Below are 19,309 nucleotides of genomic sequence, written 5' to 3' on the forward strand. Positions count from 1 at the left end.
GTCTATACTAAACTTGGGTCACACAAACTCAGGTTTGAATCCTAGCTCTACCCTTGGGAAGGCGACTTCAGTCTGAATTGTACCTCTGTTTTCTCATCTACAGAAATGGATACATCTGCTCCCAGGGCCGTTGTAGGATGAGATGGGAGTAGTATCATACAATAGGTTGCAACTGTACCATCACTGAATTTAGGACTCAGGGAAGTTCATAAATGTCAGTTACTGCCCTTTCTTATTTCTTGAGATTATTTCTAAGGTTAGATTGCCCCTCTGCTCCCAGAAGATATACATTTGGGGCAGTGACTGGAGATTAGAGGACCCTCATTAGGGACCTCAACTACCTGCTTCAGAATCTTTGCTAAAACCTCAGCCTACAGACAGTAAGGATGCAGCAAGACTGGAAGAAAGAGCTGGAATAAGAATAAAGGGGGCCGGAATATGAGTCCCATCAGTTCAAGGAAAGCCCTGCAAGGTATTCTGGGAAACTGAAAGTTGATTTTTCCGACCTTTAGGAGGTGACTTGATAGACGCAGTGATGGGAATACTTTGAGGTGTTAGATGGTATGGAGATGCAAGAGTGGTACAGAGGCCGGGAATCTGGTGGGCAGTGTAATATCAAAGGGAGAACCCTTCGAATAAGGTTAAAAGTCGTGGATTCTGCTCCTACCTTGCAGCTTATTTCAGCTATTTGGGTTTAATTTTCCCCACCTGAAAAATGAGGCATTGTTACTAGACTATATTAAGTCCTGCCAGCACTAAAATGATAGTTTGGAATTCTGCTTATTGCAATTAATGTGAACTTGAGAGGGTAAATGGTAAAATCAGCAATGGTATCAACGGAATGCAGAGGAAGTAAAGGTGTGGAAAATTTTCAGAAAGTTGAAATGTCAGGGTTTAATAAATAATTCTATATAAGGAGACCTAAGGCAGAGAAGAACCAAACCGATTTTGAGTTAATCCTGGGATACAATGACTTTGGTTCTTCCAAAAGAAAGAAGTAATGGGATTTGGTTTAGGAGAAACGTGTTGAGTACAGTTTAAGTAATATTGAGTAAAAACTGAAAACGGATCATTATGTGTAGGTCTGGACCAGGGCACTTACACAACCCAGAGAATGAGTAAGTGCCTCCTGAAATTTTGCACCCTAGACATTCCACTCACCTCAAACTAGCCCCAGCTCTCATCTCAGGGAGGAAATATCGAAAGGCTGAAAAAAGGGAGGAGTAGAAAAGAAGGGACTGTAAAATTTGCAATGGCCATTACCTTTGACCAGTCTCCCACAGTTAGATACGGAGGACAGTCTGTTCTGGCACAGGACTTATGAGAAGATGCCTTGGGCCCTTGACACAATTCATCTGAGAGACTCAGAAAGCTGCCATCCGTTAACAGCTGCTGACAGGTGACCCTGCGATTCTGAGTTCCCCCACCACAAGTCCTGGAACACTGAGAAGACAGAAGGAGGTGAGTCAACGGGCTTGGCCCTCTTCAACTTAGTGCAATGCAGGGCTCTTACAATAATCAGCCTGGTGGCCGTGGAGTCACCAGTCTGCCATACCTGCTGCCATTCTTCAATATGCCAGCTAGGAGGGCAATCAAACTGATTGCATGCTTGTAAGGCATGGGGCTTCTCATCTTGGCATTCCTCAGGAGGGGAGGGGGATTCCCCAGGGTGCAGGCAGTACACTTCTCGGGTCTGGATTCCAACACCACAGGTAGCTGAGCAGGGTCCCCAAGAGCCCGTGTGCCACCTGTACCAAAAAGCAAGTGGGCAACATTAACTGTCCAATGGACTCTGTGCAACACCCAGAGCATGGACAAGTTCCTCTCTGGACTTCCAGACTCCACCCGCCACGTCCAGATCCTGGAGTCACAGCATCAACATAGGCAATTTAAGTACAGAAATACAGTGTTTCAAGGCAAGAAGTGTCAGGAAAGGGTTTAAAGATTTTACCTGTTTGGGAAAGTCCAGAGTAAAAGAGAAGCAGATTTCTCTCCATCCTAACCTACCACCCTACAGCAATAATAAAATCTTAGTTTTGTTTTGAATAGAGCCCCAAGGCAAGGGTGATTTATATAGGTGCCAAAAGAATTTTAAATGCTTAAAAGCACACTTCAGGAAAAGTTCAGGGCACCTGGATTCATTATTTGGAATGTCCCTAAGAAAATTCTTTTATGTTAGGATTACAACATATATATATATATATATATATATATATGTATATATATGTATATAAAATGTGATTCCATTCCAATAAGATCTTGGAAAAATCAGGTTTTCTCATGAAACATCTGTAAAAATTAAAACCCAGGGCAGCTGCTCACGATACATATTTCCAAGTTGCCTTCAAAAAAGATTCTCTCAATTCACACTCTCACCAAAAGCAAGTGAGACGGCCTGGTTTCTTACAGCCACACCAACACTGGACAATATCATTTTAAAAAGTCTCTGCCCGTCTGATGGGTGAAAAATTGTATACAATGATTATTTTAATTTGTGGATATTTAATTCTTAGTAATCATGAATTTTTAACTAGTTACTGTAAAGATATATCATGAGGAAAGAATTTTTAAATGCTTAAAATGTACATTAATAAAAAAATGCTTGCTCCAGGGTAGTTTGTAACAGCAAAAAATTAATTAATTAATTAATTAAATTTTACAAAGTGGAAGGAGGCCATCTAAACATTTAATAATAAAGGGCAAAATAAATAATTGTATATTCATAAAGCACCATGCTAGCAGCCATTAAAAGTAAAGTAGATATATAGTTACTGACATGGAAATACATTCATATATTTTTATTAGAAAATAGGTCATAAAATAGCCATGTTATTTTATGCACTATAAACGCATGCAGAAAAAGAATATGGATAATTACACATTGGAATGTTAACAGTGATGATCTCTAAGTGATAGGATTTTTATTTTCTTTATTCTTGCTAGTATCTTCCTCCTGATTTTTCTTATAATAAACATTCATTATCAGAAAAAATAAGTTAGTTCTTTGAAAAATATTAGTGTTTATCTAAAGGTGATTTTTCAGTTTTTCTGATTTCTAACTTTCTATAATAAACATGTTTTATTTATGTGACTAAGAGAAAAAATGAAGAACAGTATTAAAGACAAATAGGGCAAAAAGAGTAAAATCTTAATTTACGAAGGCAAGAGTTCACAATGATGATATAACAAATACGGAGACTGAATAACAAGCACAAATATGTATGAAATATGAGATGTTAGATAAAAGAAAAATGGAAGGATATGTAATAAAGAAATTTTTAAGCTGTGAAATACTTCTCTAAGCTCCTGGCTTATCAAAAAGATGAATTTTAATAAGAACATAGAGAACTGAATAATACATTTGAAAATTTTGATGAAATACATGTTATTAGGCAACTACAAAAAGTTCTATTCAAGAAAGGGACTAGAGCTTGCTAATTGTGTGATTGAGTGCCTACAAGTTTCTAAGAAACAAGTGAATTCCTATGTTATTTAAAATGTTCCAAAGTAAAGAAGAGGATTAAAGATTTTAATGCATATTATGAAGCTCGGTAAAACCTGAGCACAAAATCTGACAAATGTATATAAAGAAAATATTTTTTATGTATGGTTATATATTCTGAATTCTAAATAAAAGAGAAATATAAATCCTAAGTAAAATGGAAGCAAGTCAATCAAAGGATTAAAATAATACACAGTACACGCTATGGACTGAATGTTTGTATCCCTCCCCAAATTCATATGTTGAATCCCTAACCTCCAATGTGATAGTGTTTGGAAATTAGGCCTTTAGGTAGCAATTAGGGTTAGAAGAGGCCGTAAGGGTAGGGTCTTCCTGATGGGACTAGTGCCCTTGTAAGAAGATAAACCAGAGAGCTTGCTCTCTCTCTCTCTCTCTTTCTGCCATAAAAGGACACAGTGAGAAGGCAGCTGTCAGCAAGCTGGGAAGAGAGCTCTCATCAAACACTGAACCCTGCTGGCACCTTGATCTTAAAAGTTCTAGCCTCCAGAACTGTGAGAAAATAAACTTTTGTTGTTTAAGCCACCTAGTCTATCACATTTCTGACCACAGTGGAACTATATTAGATAATCCCCTAAATATTTAGAAATTATGCAATAATCTTTTAAATTACTCATGGGTCAAAGAAGAAATCACAATGAAAATCAGACAGTATTTTTAAATGCATGTTAAAAAATATGAAATGTCAAAATCTGTGGGATGCAGCTAAAGCCATGACGAGAAGAAAATCAATGTCTTAAATGCATATATTAAAATGAAAGAAAGGCTGAAAACAATAATCTATTTCAAGAAGTTAAAAAAACAGTATATTAGACCAAAAAAAGTAAAGGAAACAAAAAAAGAGATGAGAACAGAAATGAATAAACTAGAAAACAAAAGTTGGCTGTTCAAAAGACAAATAAAATTGATAAATTTATGGTGAACTATGAAGAACAAAAAAAGAGACAGCATAAACATAAGTAATTTAAGGGGAATCTCAAAGGCATTAAAAATAATAAAAGTATAATAGGTGTAAAATGAAAAACATTATGTCAAACAATAAATAAATTTAAATTTAAATAAATTTAAAAATTGGATTTTTTTAACTTCAGAAATCAAAAAATTCAATTAACATGCAAAAAGACAAATGAATATATAAACTAGCATTTATATTCCTTTAGCACTTACCCTTAAATTATAGCGTCTATCACTATAAATGTTGATAACAAAGTCTAGAGTTTCTTGGTATCTCTATTCCTTTTCTTGATCAAGATGAAAGGGCTTCTTGAACTACTCTCATCTGTTACTGTTGTCTAGAATTCTGTTTCTCCTGGCTTTTCCATACTTATTTTAATCATTCCTGTTTTGTCTTGTTTTTCCACGGGTTTGGTTGAGTTCATTATATTTTTTATTCTGCTTTCTCCTCTGCTATCTTTTATCCTTAGAGTTACCCTTGGAAATTTAAAGGGCCTATTTAACATCTCTAGAGTTAATCAAAATTATTTCCATCTTCAGAAATAGTACAAGGGGCTTAAAGCACTTTACTTCCACAATCAACCTTTGACCCAGTTTTACTAGGCTTTGTTGTCCAATATCTATTTCAAATCCACATTCAGATATTATTACTGACTTGCACAGTCAGTGATTCTTTTTTAGATAGCTGTCTTTACAATGTACTTTGTTCAGTATTCATTCTTATATCTCAGACCGTCCCTCTAGGATCAGTTTTCTGCTTAATAAACACATTCTTTTAAAATTATCTTTAGTGAAAGTTTGCTGATAGTAAAGTCTCCTGGTTTTGCTCACCTAGAATTTCTAACATAATAGTAGTTAACATTTATCGATCACTTACCATGGGCCAAGCTCTTTTTAGAATACTTTACATGTATTAACACACTTAATCCTCACATCACCTGTAAGGCCACGGTTTGCTGACCCCATTACAATCTGAAAATACCCTTGTTTCATCTTTGAAATATTGTTCACTAAGTATGTAATTCCAGGCTGACAGTTATTTCCTCTGAGCCATCTGAAGATAATATTCCATTGTTACTAATGAGAAGAATACTGTCCGTTTTTGCTGTTCCTCTTATACATCTCTTTTCTCTAATTGCTTTTGAGATATTTTCTTTGTCTTTGGAGTTCCAAGGCTTCCCAACCATGTGTCTAGGTGTGTATTTCTTTTTTATTTTTCCTGCTTGGGATTTGTTGTAACTCCATATTCTCAGGATTCATATTTTTCATTAACTGCAAAATATTCTCAGCCATTATCTCTTTGAATATTACCTGCTATCTTTTTGTAGCTTCATTTAGATATATACCTTCTCAATATTTCCTCTGTATTTCTTATCTCTAGTGCATATTTTACATATCTCATTTGCTCTCTGTGCTTTTTTTCCAGGTAATTTCTTCAGCTCTCTCTTCTACTTCACCTGTTTGCCCCATTCCATAACTTTTAAATGTCAGTGATTTTATATTTAACCTAGATATTCTATTAGGTTGAACCATATGAAATTGCCAATATTTGACCATTTTTGACCAATGAAATTTAAGTTTTATATGGTTCAACCTAATATTTGGTTCTTTAAAAAATCTGTCCAAGTATTTTTGATAGGTTGTTCCTAGCTTAGGTTTTCATTTCCAGTTTTATACCTTTAAGTATTTAAAACAAACTTATTTTATTTTCTGTATCTGATAATTCCAATTATCTGATGCTCTGTGTATCTGATTCCCCACTGATTCTCCCACGTTGTTTATTCCTGAGTTTTTTTATTTTTGATTATGAGGTCATTCCCATTAGGTCTTTGTGGGAATTTTAAGTTCTAGGTGGAAGTTACATCATTCCTCTACCCAGAATTTGCATTACGTCTGTCAAAACCAATGTGAATTAATTTTTCAGATCACATAGCCAGATGGATATAACCCCCCCTCCTGGCTGTTGGTAGCTGTCCCCAGGGAGGTACTAACTTTTATACTGGGTTACCACTCTAGATTCATGCCTCAGCTTCGTTTTGGCTACTGAGGATTTCCCCTACTTTCTTACAAGCTTAGTTCTACATTTCAAGTTATTTTTACATATTTTACCTGGTATTTTAGGAGCTTTAACAAAAGGGCATTCAGGATATCTAGTCCATCACAAGGCTAAAAATGGACATCCACATTCATATACTTGAAAGTTTAGCAAGTTTAGCTCTAGGATGATCATGACTTTCCCTGAGTTCTCTGAAGATGTTATTCCTTTGTTTTCTGGAAACTCCACTTGTTAATAAGTTCTTGGGGTTAATATGTCTTTCATGTCTTATAGCTTTTAAGAATTTCTTGTCATCCTTGATTTTCTGCAGTCTCACTATGCCCTATCAAAGTGGGGATTTGTTTCCACTTATTTCTTTTGATACTAGAAGTATTTTTTCCTGAGTTTTACTAAACAGTTTAATATCTTGCTTCTCTGCCTTTATTTCCCTATTTCTGCACTTTCTTCTCTTTTCCCCAAATCATCAACCTTCTGTGGTTTGATTCACTTGACATCCTCAGCACTATCTTCAAGTCACCAACTCTTTCAATTGTCTATAGCTTATTCTTTTATTTCATTGACTTTTTTTCATTTCTAGGTTTTCTAATGCTTTCTTTATAATACACATCTATTCTTACCACATTCCTGCCTATTTCTATTTCAAAATTTCTAATTCTTTACATGGATATTATTTATTAGTTATTTCTCTAAAGATCCCAATAATACTTAGTTTGAAGTATTTTTCAGATTGTTCTTATATTTTAATTTCTTCTGGAGTGAATTCATCTTTCAACTATTGAATCTGTGGACTATCTTCATAAGTATTAGATTTTTTTACATGCTTTGGAACTTCATTTTGCAGCCTCAACTGGAAGAGGGGATTCTCTCCCTCCACCTCCTTCAATCCTTTTCTCTGTCTCTTAACCCTTCCTGTCTCAGCTTTGTTTGCCTCCATCTAGCCCTCCAGGGTCTCCAGTCTAGATCAAGGTCTTATATGGACAAAGTGGCACAGAAGCACTATAAGGACACTGACGATCCAACCACCGAGCCAACAGGTAATCTGGGGCGGTACCTGGTCCCAGGCCTCTATCTGTGTCTGTCCTTCCTCTCCACAAGTGAGCAGCCTCAGGTAAACAATGGCTTCAGGTTGTGATTAGCAGCAGCTTTTGTTCTTTTTTTTCACAAAGAAGCAAAGAACATGGGTCCTCTCCCACGAATTAAAAGGAAGATGTTAAGTCCCTGCTATCCATAGGATTGGATATAATTGGAAGTATATAAGTTAACCTATTAATATCTAAATTTCCAGGAGCTTTAGAGGTGAGGGAAATCACCAATAGTAGATATATAGGTCATACTTTGATGACAATCAGATTACCTGGCTAAATAATTAGAAGGCTTTTGTTGCACTATTAAAACAACTCAGCTTAACTATGTAATTTATTTGAAGTGACTTCAGGATGATCAGTCTTTCAAGAAAGTATGTAACTAGAAGAATCAATTAGTGCCATAAGGAACCAGAAGTGGAACCATTTTTATTCAAGAAATGGGTAACAATTTCTTATTAACAGACAATGAACTAAACACAGATTTTTTTTTTTTTAATTCAAGAACTGGGTAACAAGTCGGTACAGAAACACATTACTCTTGCCTCCTGTTTCCCTACTTCCCTGTGTTGAATCCTGTCATAGAAGAAGGCTCTTCTCGGACTAGTGGGACCATTAAGTAACCCCGCATGTTTCTATGAACCGCTGGCTCTCTCTTGGAAAAAGCAAACTCCATAAATAGCAGACACTCAGCAGTTATAGGATAGACCAAGGGGAGTAACCCCATAAAAGCAAATAAACATACAACACCCCACCTTGGAGAGTTCAGGCTAATATATCAAATACATTTGCCTTTGGGTAAATAAAGATCTACTGACTGTCCAATCCAATCTCACTGGTAAGTTTCACCCTGGGGTAATATTTTACTGCTATTGCCCTTGGAGTCAGTAAATATTTGTATGGAAATATTGTGCAACACCCTGTTCCTGTTATTCCTACACCACTGGTTTCTAGAACCTAAAACATTTTTGTAAAATTACCTTTATTTTGGCATCAACCCTTTGTCTCTGCTGGTTTTTTTCCAATATGACTCTCAACCTTCAAAAAGTTTATTAAATTTGCGACTTCAAAATGAGGAATAGTATTTCTCTTCACATAAAAGCAGACCCTTAATTTTGCAAAGTGGCCAAGATATAGTGTGTTGCCTTAGTCCTAGCTTGAAAGCACTGTGAGCAAGATGCTGCTGAAGAAGATAATGTGCAGGATCTCTCGCTGAGGCTGAGGGAAGGAAGGGATCCTGCACGTGGGCTGGTGCGTGAATAAACCAGCATGCTTCCATCGGCAGCCTTAAGGAACAGTTTATAGACTTGTTGTCAAATCTTGCCCTGATTGGTAAGCCAAGGAAGGACAGCACTGCAAAACAAACTCAACCCTGCCTTGGCCTCCTGGGCAGGTCAAGCAAAGGCTGTTATTCTTAGAACTAAAACAAACACTGAGCATTTCAAACAACTCATGAGTAGATATGAGGATAATTGCGAAAACACTAGGCAGAGTCCTAGAGATGTGAGTGAAAAATGCAACCTGAAAGCATGACTCAACAATGAAAGACTAGAGCTGAAAGGGACCTTGGTGATCATAAAGTCTGACACCTTTCGTCAACATTCAGATTAAGAAACTAGGCCCAGAGAGCTAAGAGACATGTCTGAAATGCCTTGATGGAGGTAGAACTAGGGCCCTATCCCATTCCCCTGACCCATTCCCACTTCTCTCTGGACTATTAAGACTTACCCCTATCAAGTGTCTAAGGTTAGGGTCCCATTTCACATTGTTGGGCTTCATTATACCAGTGAGAAGTGAGCCACTGCTTACTTTTATGGGAGAGTATTAGCTTATTTCCTGGAGGAGGGCTCCAGGCAGAGGGCACGGTATGTGCAAAGGCCCAGAAGGCATGAATGAGCATGAACATGGGTCATAGTGAATAATTTAGTGTGGCTGCTGGGCAAGTTCCTCAGCGTGAGTGCCTCTGTGTGTGTGTGTGTGTGTGTGTGTGTGTGTGTGTGTGTGTGTGTGTGTGTGTAGCGTGTGATGAGGTGAGAGTGGTCATGACAGGAAATGTGGTTCAAGAACCTAAAACCAGGGTAACAAGACTTTATTTGCTGTTATGGGTTGAACTCTTTTCTTCAAAAAGATGTTGAAGTCCTAACGGCTAGTGCCTAGAAATGTGACTTTATTTGGAAATAGGGTCTTTACAGATGATCAAGTTAGGATGAGGTCATTAGACATTGGGCCCTGATCCAATATGAGTAGTGACCTTATAAAAGGGAAATTTCAATGCAGAGACATACAGAGGGAAGAGGATATGAAAACACATGAGGAATGCCATCCACAAGCTAAGGAACGCTCAATCTACCAGAAGTTAGGAGACAGGCAGAGAACAGGTTTTCCCTCACAGCCCTCTGAAGGAACCAACCCTGCCAAAACACCTTGTTTATGGACTTCTGGTCTCCAGATTGGTGAGACAATAAACTTCTATTTTTTAAGCCACTCAGTTTGTGGTACTTTGTTATGGCAGCCCAAGGAAACAAATACCTATGCCAAAGTAAAGAATATGGATTTTCCACAGGTAAAGCGAAGTCATTGAAGGGTTTTTTGTGGAAGCTCACACGGTCATTCTACAATTTAGAAGGATCTTTCATAATCACATGTGTGCACATGGATCAGGGAAACACTAGAAGCAGGAGTTTATTTAGGAACTAAGAAACCATTCAGTCAAAACATCTGAATCAAGGCAGTTAGGAATGGATAGGACCTGGGAATTAACATACTAAGACAAATATCATATGATATCACTTATATGTGGAATCTAAAATATGGCACAAATCAACATATCTATGAAACAAAAACAGACTCACAGACATAGAGAACAGACTTGTGGTTACCAAGAGGGAGGGGTTTGGGGAAGGAAGTATTGGGAGCTTGGGATTAGCAGATGCAAACTATTATATATAGGATGGATAAACAACAAGGTCCTACTGTATAGCACAGGGGACTATATTCAATATCCTGTGATAAACCATAATGAAAAAAATATGAAAAAGAATATATATATATGTATAATTGAGTCACTTTGCTGTACAGAAGAAATTAACACAACATTGTAAATTAACTATACTTCAATAAAATGTAAAAACAAAACAAAAACACCTCTGCAAAACCCTGGAGCACAGAGGGGCACGATTTGGGAAGCAGTATTTTTGAAGGATGCTCTGAGCATTTCTGGAACAGACAGCAGAGATGCAATGATATTCATGGCTACAAATCAAAAAGCAGAGTCAACATCTTGATGAAGAATATTTGCGGCACTATATAAACAGTAAAAAGGAAATGACAAGCTAAGGAAAAACTATTGCAGATTCACATGGAAGCAGGCTTTAAATGGGGCATACTCAAGTGGAATTGTGGCCAGTTGGGTACCTCGTTTAAGGACATTTATTAAAAATTTGTAATTGATCTCATCATCTCTATCACTGATCTCCCCATTTCAGGGTTTGAGCAGTCTTTTAAAAATGTGACTTTATCATTTCATTGTTTAAAGCCTCCAGTGGCTCCCCACTGATTCTCTGGATCACGTCTAAATGCCTACCATGGCCCTGCCATGTCTGATCTCATCTCAGGATACACTGACTTCCCTCTGTCCAGTTTCCTGAACACACCAACTTCTTCCTTTCCTCGGGGTCTTTGCACATGCTGTTCCTTCTGCCTAGAACACACCTTCCTCTACACTTCCCCTGACCAACTTCTACTCCGCTTTCACATCTCAACTCACATAGAACTTCCTTAGAAAGGCTCCTCTGACCACCTGCACCTAACCCTCAGCCCCCACCAATCTATATTAGGTCCTCACGTTACTCTTGTTCCTGAGACCTTTTCTGTTTCTTTATAGCATTTATTATAATTTAAGTAATATACTTATTTATGTTTCTGTTTGTTTAACTCTTCCTTCTAGCCCATTCCAAGACTCAAGTTTAAGGAACCAGTTTACAAAATCACATAGAGCATGATTCCAATTTCGTGGGAAAATATGTTGAGATATTAAACTATGTTTTTCACTTCCTGTATTTCCCCTTGTCTCTTACCCCAGTTCAGATGGGTAGTCTCCATCTTACAGGGCCTCAGAGGAGGGATGGGGCAGGGGAGGAAAACAGAAACTCCGGCTTTTCCAAAAATATCTGAATCATTGGTTCCAATATTAGAATAAGAAAAAACTGAGAAACCTAAGATAAGTAATTTGGATTACTAAGGTGATCAATACTTAACATGAGTGCTATTTCCCTAAAGATGAAAGGGAGCAGGCTTCAAGACGCCGGAAGAGTAAGACGTGGAGACTGCCTTCCTCCCCACAAATACATCAGAAATACATCTACATGTGGAACAACTCCTACAGAACACCTACTGAACGCTGGCAGAAGACCTCAGACCTCCCAAAAGGCAAGAAACTCCCCACGTACCTGGGTAGGGCAAAAGAAAAAAGGAAAAACAGAGACAAAAGAATAGGGACAGGACCTGCACCAATGGGAGGGAGCTGTAGAGGAAAGGTTTCCACACACTAGGAAGCCCCTTCGCGGGCGGAAACTGTGGGTGGCGGAGGGGGGAAGCTTCAGAGCCACGGAGGAGAGCGCAGCCACAGGGGTGCGGAGGGCAAAGTGGAGAGATTCCCGCACAGAGGATCGGCGCCGAGCAGCACTCACCAGCCCCAGAGGCTTGTCTTCTCAGCCGCCAGGGCGGGTGGGGGCTGGGAGCTGAGGCTCGGGCTTCGGAGGTCGGATCGCAGGGAGAGGACTGGGGTTGGCGGCGTGAACACAGCCTGAAGGGGCTAGTGCGCCACGGCTAGCTGGGAGGGAGGCCGGGAAAAAGTCTGGAGCTGCCGAAGACACAAGAGACTTTTTCTTGCCTCTTTGTTTCCTGGTGCGTGAAGAGAGGGGATTAAGAGCGCCACTTAAAGGAGCTCCAGAGACGGGCGCGAGCCGCGGCTATCAGCGCGGACCCCAGAGACGGGCATGAGATGCTAAGGCGGCTGCTGTGGCCACCAAGAAGCCTGTGAGCAAGCACAGCTCACTCTCCACACCGCCCCTCCCGGGAGCCTGTGCAGCCCGCCACTGTCAGGGTCCTGTGATCCAGGGACAACTTCCCCGGGAGAACACATGGCACACCTCAAGCTAGTGCAACGTCGTGTGGGGCTGTGCCGCCGCAGGCTCGCCCCGCACTCCGTACCCCTCCCTCCCCCCGGCCTGAGTGAGCTAGAGCCCCCTAATCAGCTGCTCCTTTAACCCCGTCCTGTGTGAGCGAAGAACAGATGCCCTAAGGCGACCTACACGCAGAGGCGGGTCCAAATCCAAAGTTGAACCCTGGGAGCTGTGCGAACAAAGAAGAGACAAGAGAAATCTCTCCCAGCAGCCTCAGGAGCAGCAGATTAGGTTTCCACAATCAACTTGATGTACCCTGCATCTGTGGAATACCTGAATAGACAACGAATCATCCCAAATTGAGGAGGTGGACTTTGGGAGCAACAATATATATTTTTTCCCCTTTTTCTCTTTTTCTGAGTGTGTATGTGTATGCTTCTGTGTGTGATTTTGTCTGTATAGCTTTGCTTTTACCATTTGTCCCAGGGTTCTGTCTGTCTGTTTTGTTTGTTTGTTTGTTTGTTTTTTGTTTTTTCTTTTGGTATAGTTTTTAGCACTTGTTATCATTGGTGGATTTGTTTTTTGGTACGGTTGCGCTCTTCTTTCTTTCTTTTTTTTAAATTACTTTTTAAATTTTTTAAAAATAATTATATTTTATTTTAATAACTTTATTTTATTTTATTTCATTTTTTCTTTCTTTCTTTCTTTCTGTCTGTCTGTCTGTCTGTCTTTCTTTCTTTCTTTCTTTCTTTCTCCCTTTTATTCTGAGCCGTGTGGATGACAGGCTCTTGGCGCTCCAGCCAGGCGTCAGGGTTGTGCCTCTGAGATGGCAGAGCCAAGTTCAGGACATTGGTCCACCAGAGACCACTCAGCTCCACATATCAAACAACGAAAATCTCCCAGAGATCTCCATCTCAACACCAAGACCCAGCTCCACTCAACAACAAGCAAGCTACAGTGCTGGACACCCTTGCGAAACAACTGGCAAGACAGGAACACAAGCCCACCCATTAGCAGACAGGCTGCCTAAAATCATAATAAGGTCACAGACACCCCAAAACACACCAGCAGACGGGGACCTTCCCACCAGAAAGACAAGATCCAGCCTCATCCACCAGAACACAGGCATTAGTCCCCGCCACCAGGAAGCCTACACAACCCACGGAACCAACCTTAGCCACTGGCGGCAGACACCAAAAACAACGGGAACTACGAACCTGCAGTGTGCAAAAAGGAGACACCAAACACAGTAAGTTAAGCAAAATGAGAAGACAGAGAAACATACAGCAGATGAAGGAGCAAGGTAAAAACCCATCAGACCTAAAAAATGAAGGGGAAATAGGCAGTCCACCTGAAAAAGAATTCAGAATAATGATAGTAAAGATGATCCAGAATCTTGGAAATAGAATGAAGAAAATACAAGAAACGTTTAACAAGGACCTAGAAGAACTAAAGAGCAAACAATGATGAACAACAAAGTAAATGAAATAAAAAATTCTCTAGAAGGGATCAATAGCAGAATAACTGAGGCAGAAGAATGGATAAGTGACCTGGAGGATAAAATAGTGGAAATAACTACTGCAGAGCAGAATAAAGAAAAAAGAATGAAAAGAATTGAGGACAGTCTCAGAGACCTCTGAGACAACATTAAATGCACCAACATTCGAATTATAGGGGTCCCAGAAGAAGAAGAGAAAAAGAAAGGGCCTGAGAAAATATTTGAAGAGATTATAGTTGAAAACTTCCCTAATATGGGAAAGGAAATAGTTAATCAAGTCCAGGAAGCACATAGAGTCCCATACAGGATATATCCAAGGAGAAACACACCAAGACACATATTAATCAAACTATCAAAAATTAAATACAAAGAAAAAACATTAAAAGCAGCAAGGGACAAACAGCAAATAACATACAACGGAATCCCCATAAGGTTAACAGCTGATCTTTCAGCAGAAACTCTGAAAGTCAGAAGGGAGAGGCAGGACATATTTAAAGTGATGAAAGGGAAAAACCTACAACCAAGATTACTCTACCCAGCGAGGATCTCATTCAGAGAAATTAAAACCTTTACAGACAAGCAAAAGCTAAGAGAATTCACCACCACCAAACCAGCTTTACAACAAATGCTAAAGGAAATTCTCTAGGCAGGAAACACAAGAGAAGGAAAAGACCTACAATAAGAAACCCAAAACAATTAAGAAAATGGGAATAGGAACATACATATCGATAATTACCTTAAATGTAAATGGATTAAATGCTCCAACCAAAAGACATAGACTGGCTGAATGGATACAAAAACAAGACCTGTATATATGCTGTCTACAAGAGACCCACTTCAGACCTAGGGACACATACAGACTGAAAGTGAGGGGATGGAAAAAGATATTCCATGCAGATGGAAATCAAAAGAAAACTGGAGTAGCAATTCTCATATCAGACAAAATAGACTTTAAAATAAAGACTATTACAAGAGACAAAGAAGGACACTACATAATGATCAAGGGATCAATCCAAGAAGAAGATGTAACAATTGTAAATATTTATGCACCCAACACAGGAGCACCTCAATACATAAGGGAAATACTAACAGCCATAAATGGGGAAATTGACAGTAACACAATCATAGTAGGGGACTTTAACACCCCACTTTCACCAATAGACAGATCATCCAAAATGAAAATAAATAAGGAAACACAAGCTTTAGATGACACATTAAACAAGATGGACTTAATTGATATTTATAGGACATTCCATCCAAAAACAACAGAATACACTTTCTTCTCAAATGCTCATGGAATATTCTCCAGGATAGATCATATCTTGGGTCACAAATCAAGCCTTGGTAAATTTATGAAAATTGAAATTGTATCAAGTATCTTTTCTGACCACAGTGCTATGAGACTAGATATCAGTGACAGTAAAAAATCTGTAAAAAATACAAACACATGGAGGCTAAACAATACACTACTAAATAACCAAAAGATCACTGAAGAAATCAAAGAGGAAATCAAAAAATACCTAGAAACAAATGACAATGAAAACACGATGACCCAAAACCTATGGGATGCAGCAAAAGCAGTTCTAAGAGGGAATTTTACAGCAATACAATCTTACCTTAAGAAACAAGAAACATCTCAAATAAACAAACTAACCTTACACCTAAAGCAATTAGAGAAAGAAGAACAAAAAAACCTCAAAGTAGCAGAAGGAAAGAAATCATAAAGATCAGATCAGAAATAAATGAAAAAGAAATGAAGGAGACAATAGCAAAGATCAATAAAACTAAAAGCTGGTTCTTTGAGAAGATAAACAAAATTGATAAACCATTAGCCAGACTCATCAAGAAAAAAAGGGAGAAGACTCAAATCAACAGAATTAGAAATGAAAAAGAAGTAACAACTGACAGTGCAGAAATACAAAGGATCAGGAGATATTGCTACAAGCAACTATATGCCAATGAAATGGACAACCTGGAAGAAATGGGCAAATTCTTAGAAATGCACAACCTTCTGAGACTGAACCAGGAAGAAATAGAAAATATGAACAGACCAAACACAAGCACTGAAATTGAAACTGTGATTAAAAATCTTCCAACAGACAAAAGCCCAGGACCAGATGGCTTCACAGGCAAATTCTATCAAACATTTAGAGAAGAGCTAACACTATCCTTCTCAACCTCTTCCAAAATATAGCAGAGGGAGGAACACTCCCAAACTCATTCTACGAGGCCACCATCACCCTGATACCAAAACCAGACAAAGATGTCACAAAGAAAGAAGACTACAGGCCAATATCACTGATGAACATAGATGCAAAAATCCTCAACAAAATACTAGTAAACAGAAGTCAACAGCATATTAAAAGGATCATACACCATGATCAAGTGGGGTTTATCCCAGGAATGCAAGGATTTTTCAATATACACAAATCAATGAATGTGATACACCATATTAACAAAATGAAGGAGAAAAACCATATGATCATCGCAATAGATGCAGAGAAAGCTTTTGACAAAATTCAACACCCATTTATGATAAAAACCCTCCAGAAAGTAGGCACTGAGGGAACTTACCTCAACAGAATAAAGGCCATATATGACAAACCCACAGCCAACATCATCCTCAGTGGTGAAAACTGAAATCATTTCCACAAAGATCAGGAACAAGACAAGGTTGCCCACTCTCACCACTATTATTCAACATAGTTTTGGAAGTTTTAGCCACAGAAATCAGAGACGAAAAAGAAATAAAAGGAATCCAAATCGGAAAAGAAGTAAAGCTGTCACTGTTTGCAGATGACATGATACAATACATACAGAATCCTAAATAAGCTACCAGAAAACTACTAGAGCTAATCAATGAATTTGGTAAAGTAGCAGGATACAAAATTAATGCACAGAAATCTTCTGCATTCCTATACACTAATGATGAAAAATCTGAAAGTAAAATTAAGAAAACTCTCCCATTTACCATTGCAACAAAAAGAATAAAATACCTAGGAATAAACCTACCTAAGGAGACAAAAGACCTGTACTCAGAAAATTATAAGACACTGATGAAAGAAATTAAAGATGATACAAATAGATGGAGAGATATACCATGTTCTTGGATTGGAAGAATCAACATTGTGAAAATGACTCTACTACCCAAAGCAATCTACAGATTCAATGCATCCCTATCAAACTACCACTGGCATTTATCACAGAACTAGAACAAAAAATTTCACAATTTGTATGAAAAAACAAAAGACGCCGAAGAGCGAAAGCAATCTTTTTTTTTTTTTAAGTTTTAAATTAATTATTTATTTATTTTTGGCTGTGTTGGGTCTTCGTTTCTGTGGAAGGGCTTCCTCTAGCTGCGGCAAGCAGGGGCCACTCTTCATCATGGTGTGCGGGCCTTTCACTATCGCGGCCTCTCTTGTTGCGGAGCACAGGCTCCAGACGCGCAGGCTCAGTAGTTGTGGCTCACGGGCCTAGTTGCTCCGCAGCATGTGGGATCTGCCCAGACCAGGGCTCGAACCCGTGTCCCCTGCACTGGCAGGCAGATTCTCAACCACTGCGCCACCAAGGAAGCCCCAGCCAAAGCAATCTTGAGAAAGAAAAACGGAGCTGAAGGAATCAGGCTCCCTGACTTCAGACTATACTACAAAGCTACAGTAATCAAGACAGTATGGTAGTGGCAGAAAAACAGAAATATAGACTAATGGAACAGGATAGAAAGCCCAGAAATAAACCCACACACATATGGTCACCTTATCTTTGATAAAGGAGGCAAGAATATACAATGGAGAAAAGACAGCCTCTTCAATAAGTGGTGCTGGAAAACTGGACAGCTACATGTAAAAGAATGAAATTTGAACACTCCCTAACACCATACACAAAAATAAACTCAAAATGGATTAAAGACCTAAATGTAAGGCCAGACACTATCAAACTCTTAGAGGAAAACATAGGCAGAACACTCTATGACATAAATCACAGCAAGATCCTTTTTGACCCACCTCCTAGAGAAATGGAAATAAAAACAAAAATAAACAAATGGAGGCTTCCCTGGTGGTGCAGTGGTTGAGAATCCGCCTGCCAATGCAGGGGACACGGGTTTGAGCCCTGGTCTGGGAAGATCCCACGTGCCGCAGAGCAACTGGGCCCGTGAGCCACAACTACTGAGCCTGCGCGTCTGGAGCCTGTGCTCCGCAACAAGAGAGGCCGTGATAATGAGAGGCCCGCGCACCGCGATGAAGAGTGGCCCCCGCTTGCCGCAACTGGAGAAAGCCCTTCCACAGAAACGAAGACCCAAGACAGCCAAGACTAAATATAAATAAATAAATAAATTTATTTAAAAAAAATAAAAATAAACAAATGGGACCTAATGAAACTTAAACGTTTTTGCACAGCGAAGGAAACCAAAAACAAGATGAGAAGACAACCCTCAGAATGGGAGAAAATATTTGCAAGTGAAGCAACTGACAAAGAATTAATGTCCAAAATTTACAAGCAGCTCATGCAGCTCAATATCAAAAAGACAAACAGCCTGATCCAAAAATGGGCAGAAGAGCTAAATAGGTATTTCTCCAAAGAAGATATACAGATTGCCAACAAACACATGAAAGAATGCTCAACATCATTAATCATTAGAGAAATGCAAATCAAAACTACAATGAGGTATCATTGCACACCGGTCAGAATGGCCATCATCAAAAAATCTACAAACAGTAAATGCTGGAGAGGGTGTGGAGAAAAGGGAACCCTCTTCTACTCTTGGTGGGAATGTAAATTGATACAACCACTATGGAGAACAGTATGGAGGTTCCTTAAAAAACTAGAAATAGAACTACCATACCACCCAGCAATCCCACTACTGGGCATATACCCTGAGAAAACCATAATTCAAAAAGAGTCATGTACCACAATGTTCATTGCAGCTCTATTTACAATAGCCAGGACATGGAAGCAACCTAAGTGTCCATCGACAGATGAATGGATAAAGAAGATGTGGCACATATATACAATGGAATATTACTCAGCCATAAAAAGAAACGAAATTGAGTTATTTGCAGTGAGATGGATGGACCTAGA

General features: G+C 38.9%; 1 protein-coding gene across 1 annotated transcript in view; it reads right to left on the reverse strand.

The window, feature by feature from the left end:
• ADAMTSL3 (ADAMTS like 3) overlaps positions 1–19,309 on the reverse strand; it is a 389,643-nt gene that overhangs the window by 103,979 nt on the left and 266,355 nt on the right. The window contains exons 18-19 of the mRNA XM_057543842.1: positions 1,556–1,748; positions 1,264–1,443 (exon numbers count right to left, since the gene is read on the reverse strand). Coding sequence (XP_057399825.1) covers positions 1,264–1,443; positions 1,556–1,748 — 373 coding nt within the window. The remainder of the gene's footprint in view (positions 1–1,263; positions 1,444–1,555; positions 1,749–19,309) is intronic.

Source organism: Balaenoptera acutorostrata, chromosome 3 (genome assembly GCF_949987535.1).
Source record: "Balaenoptera acutorostrata chromosome 3, mBalAcu1.1, whole genome shotgun sequence".
In the NCBI taxonomy this organism is placed as follows: Eukaryota; Metazoa; Chordata; class Mammalia; order Artiodactyla; family Balaenopteridae; genus Balaenoptera; species Balaenoptera acutorostrata.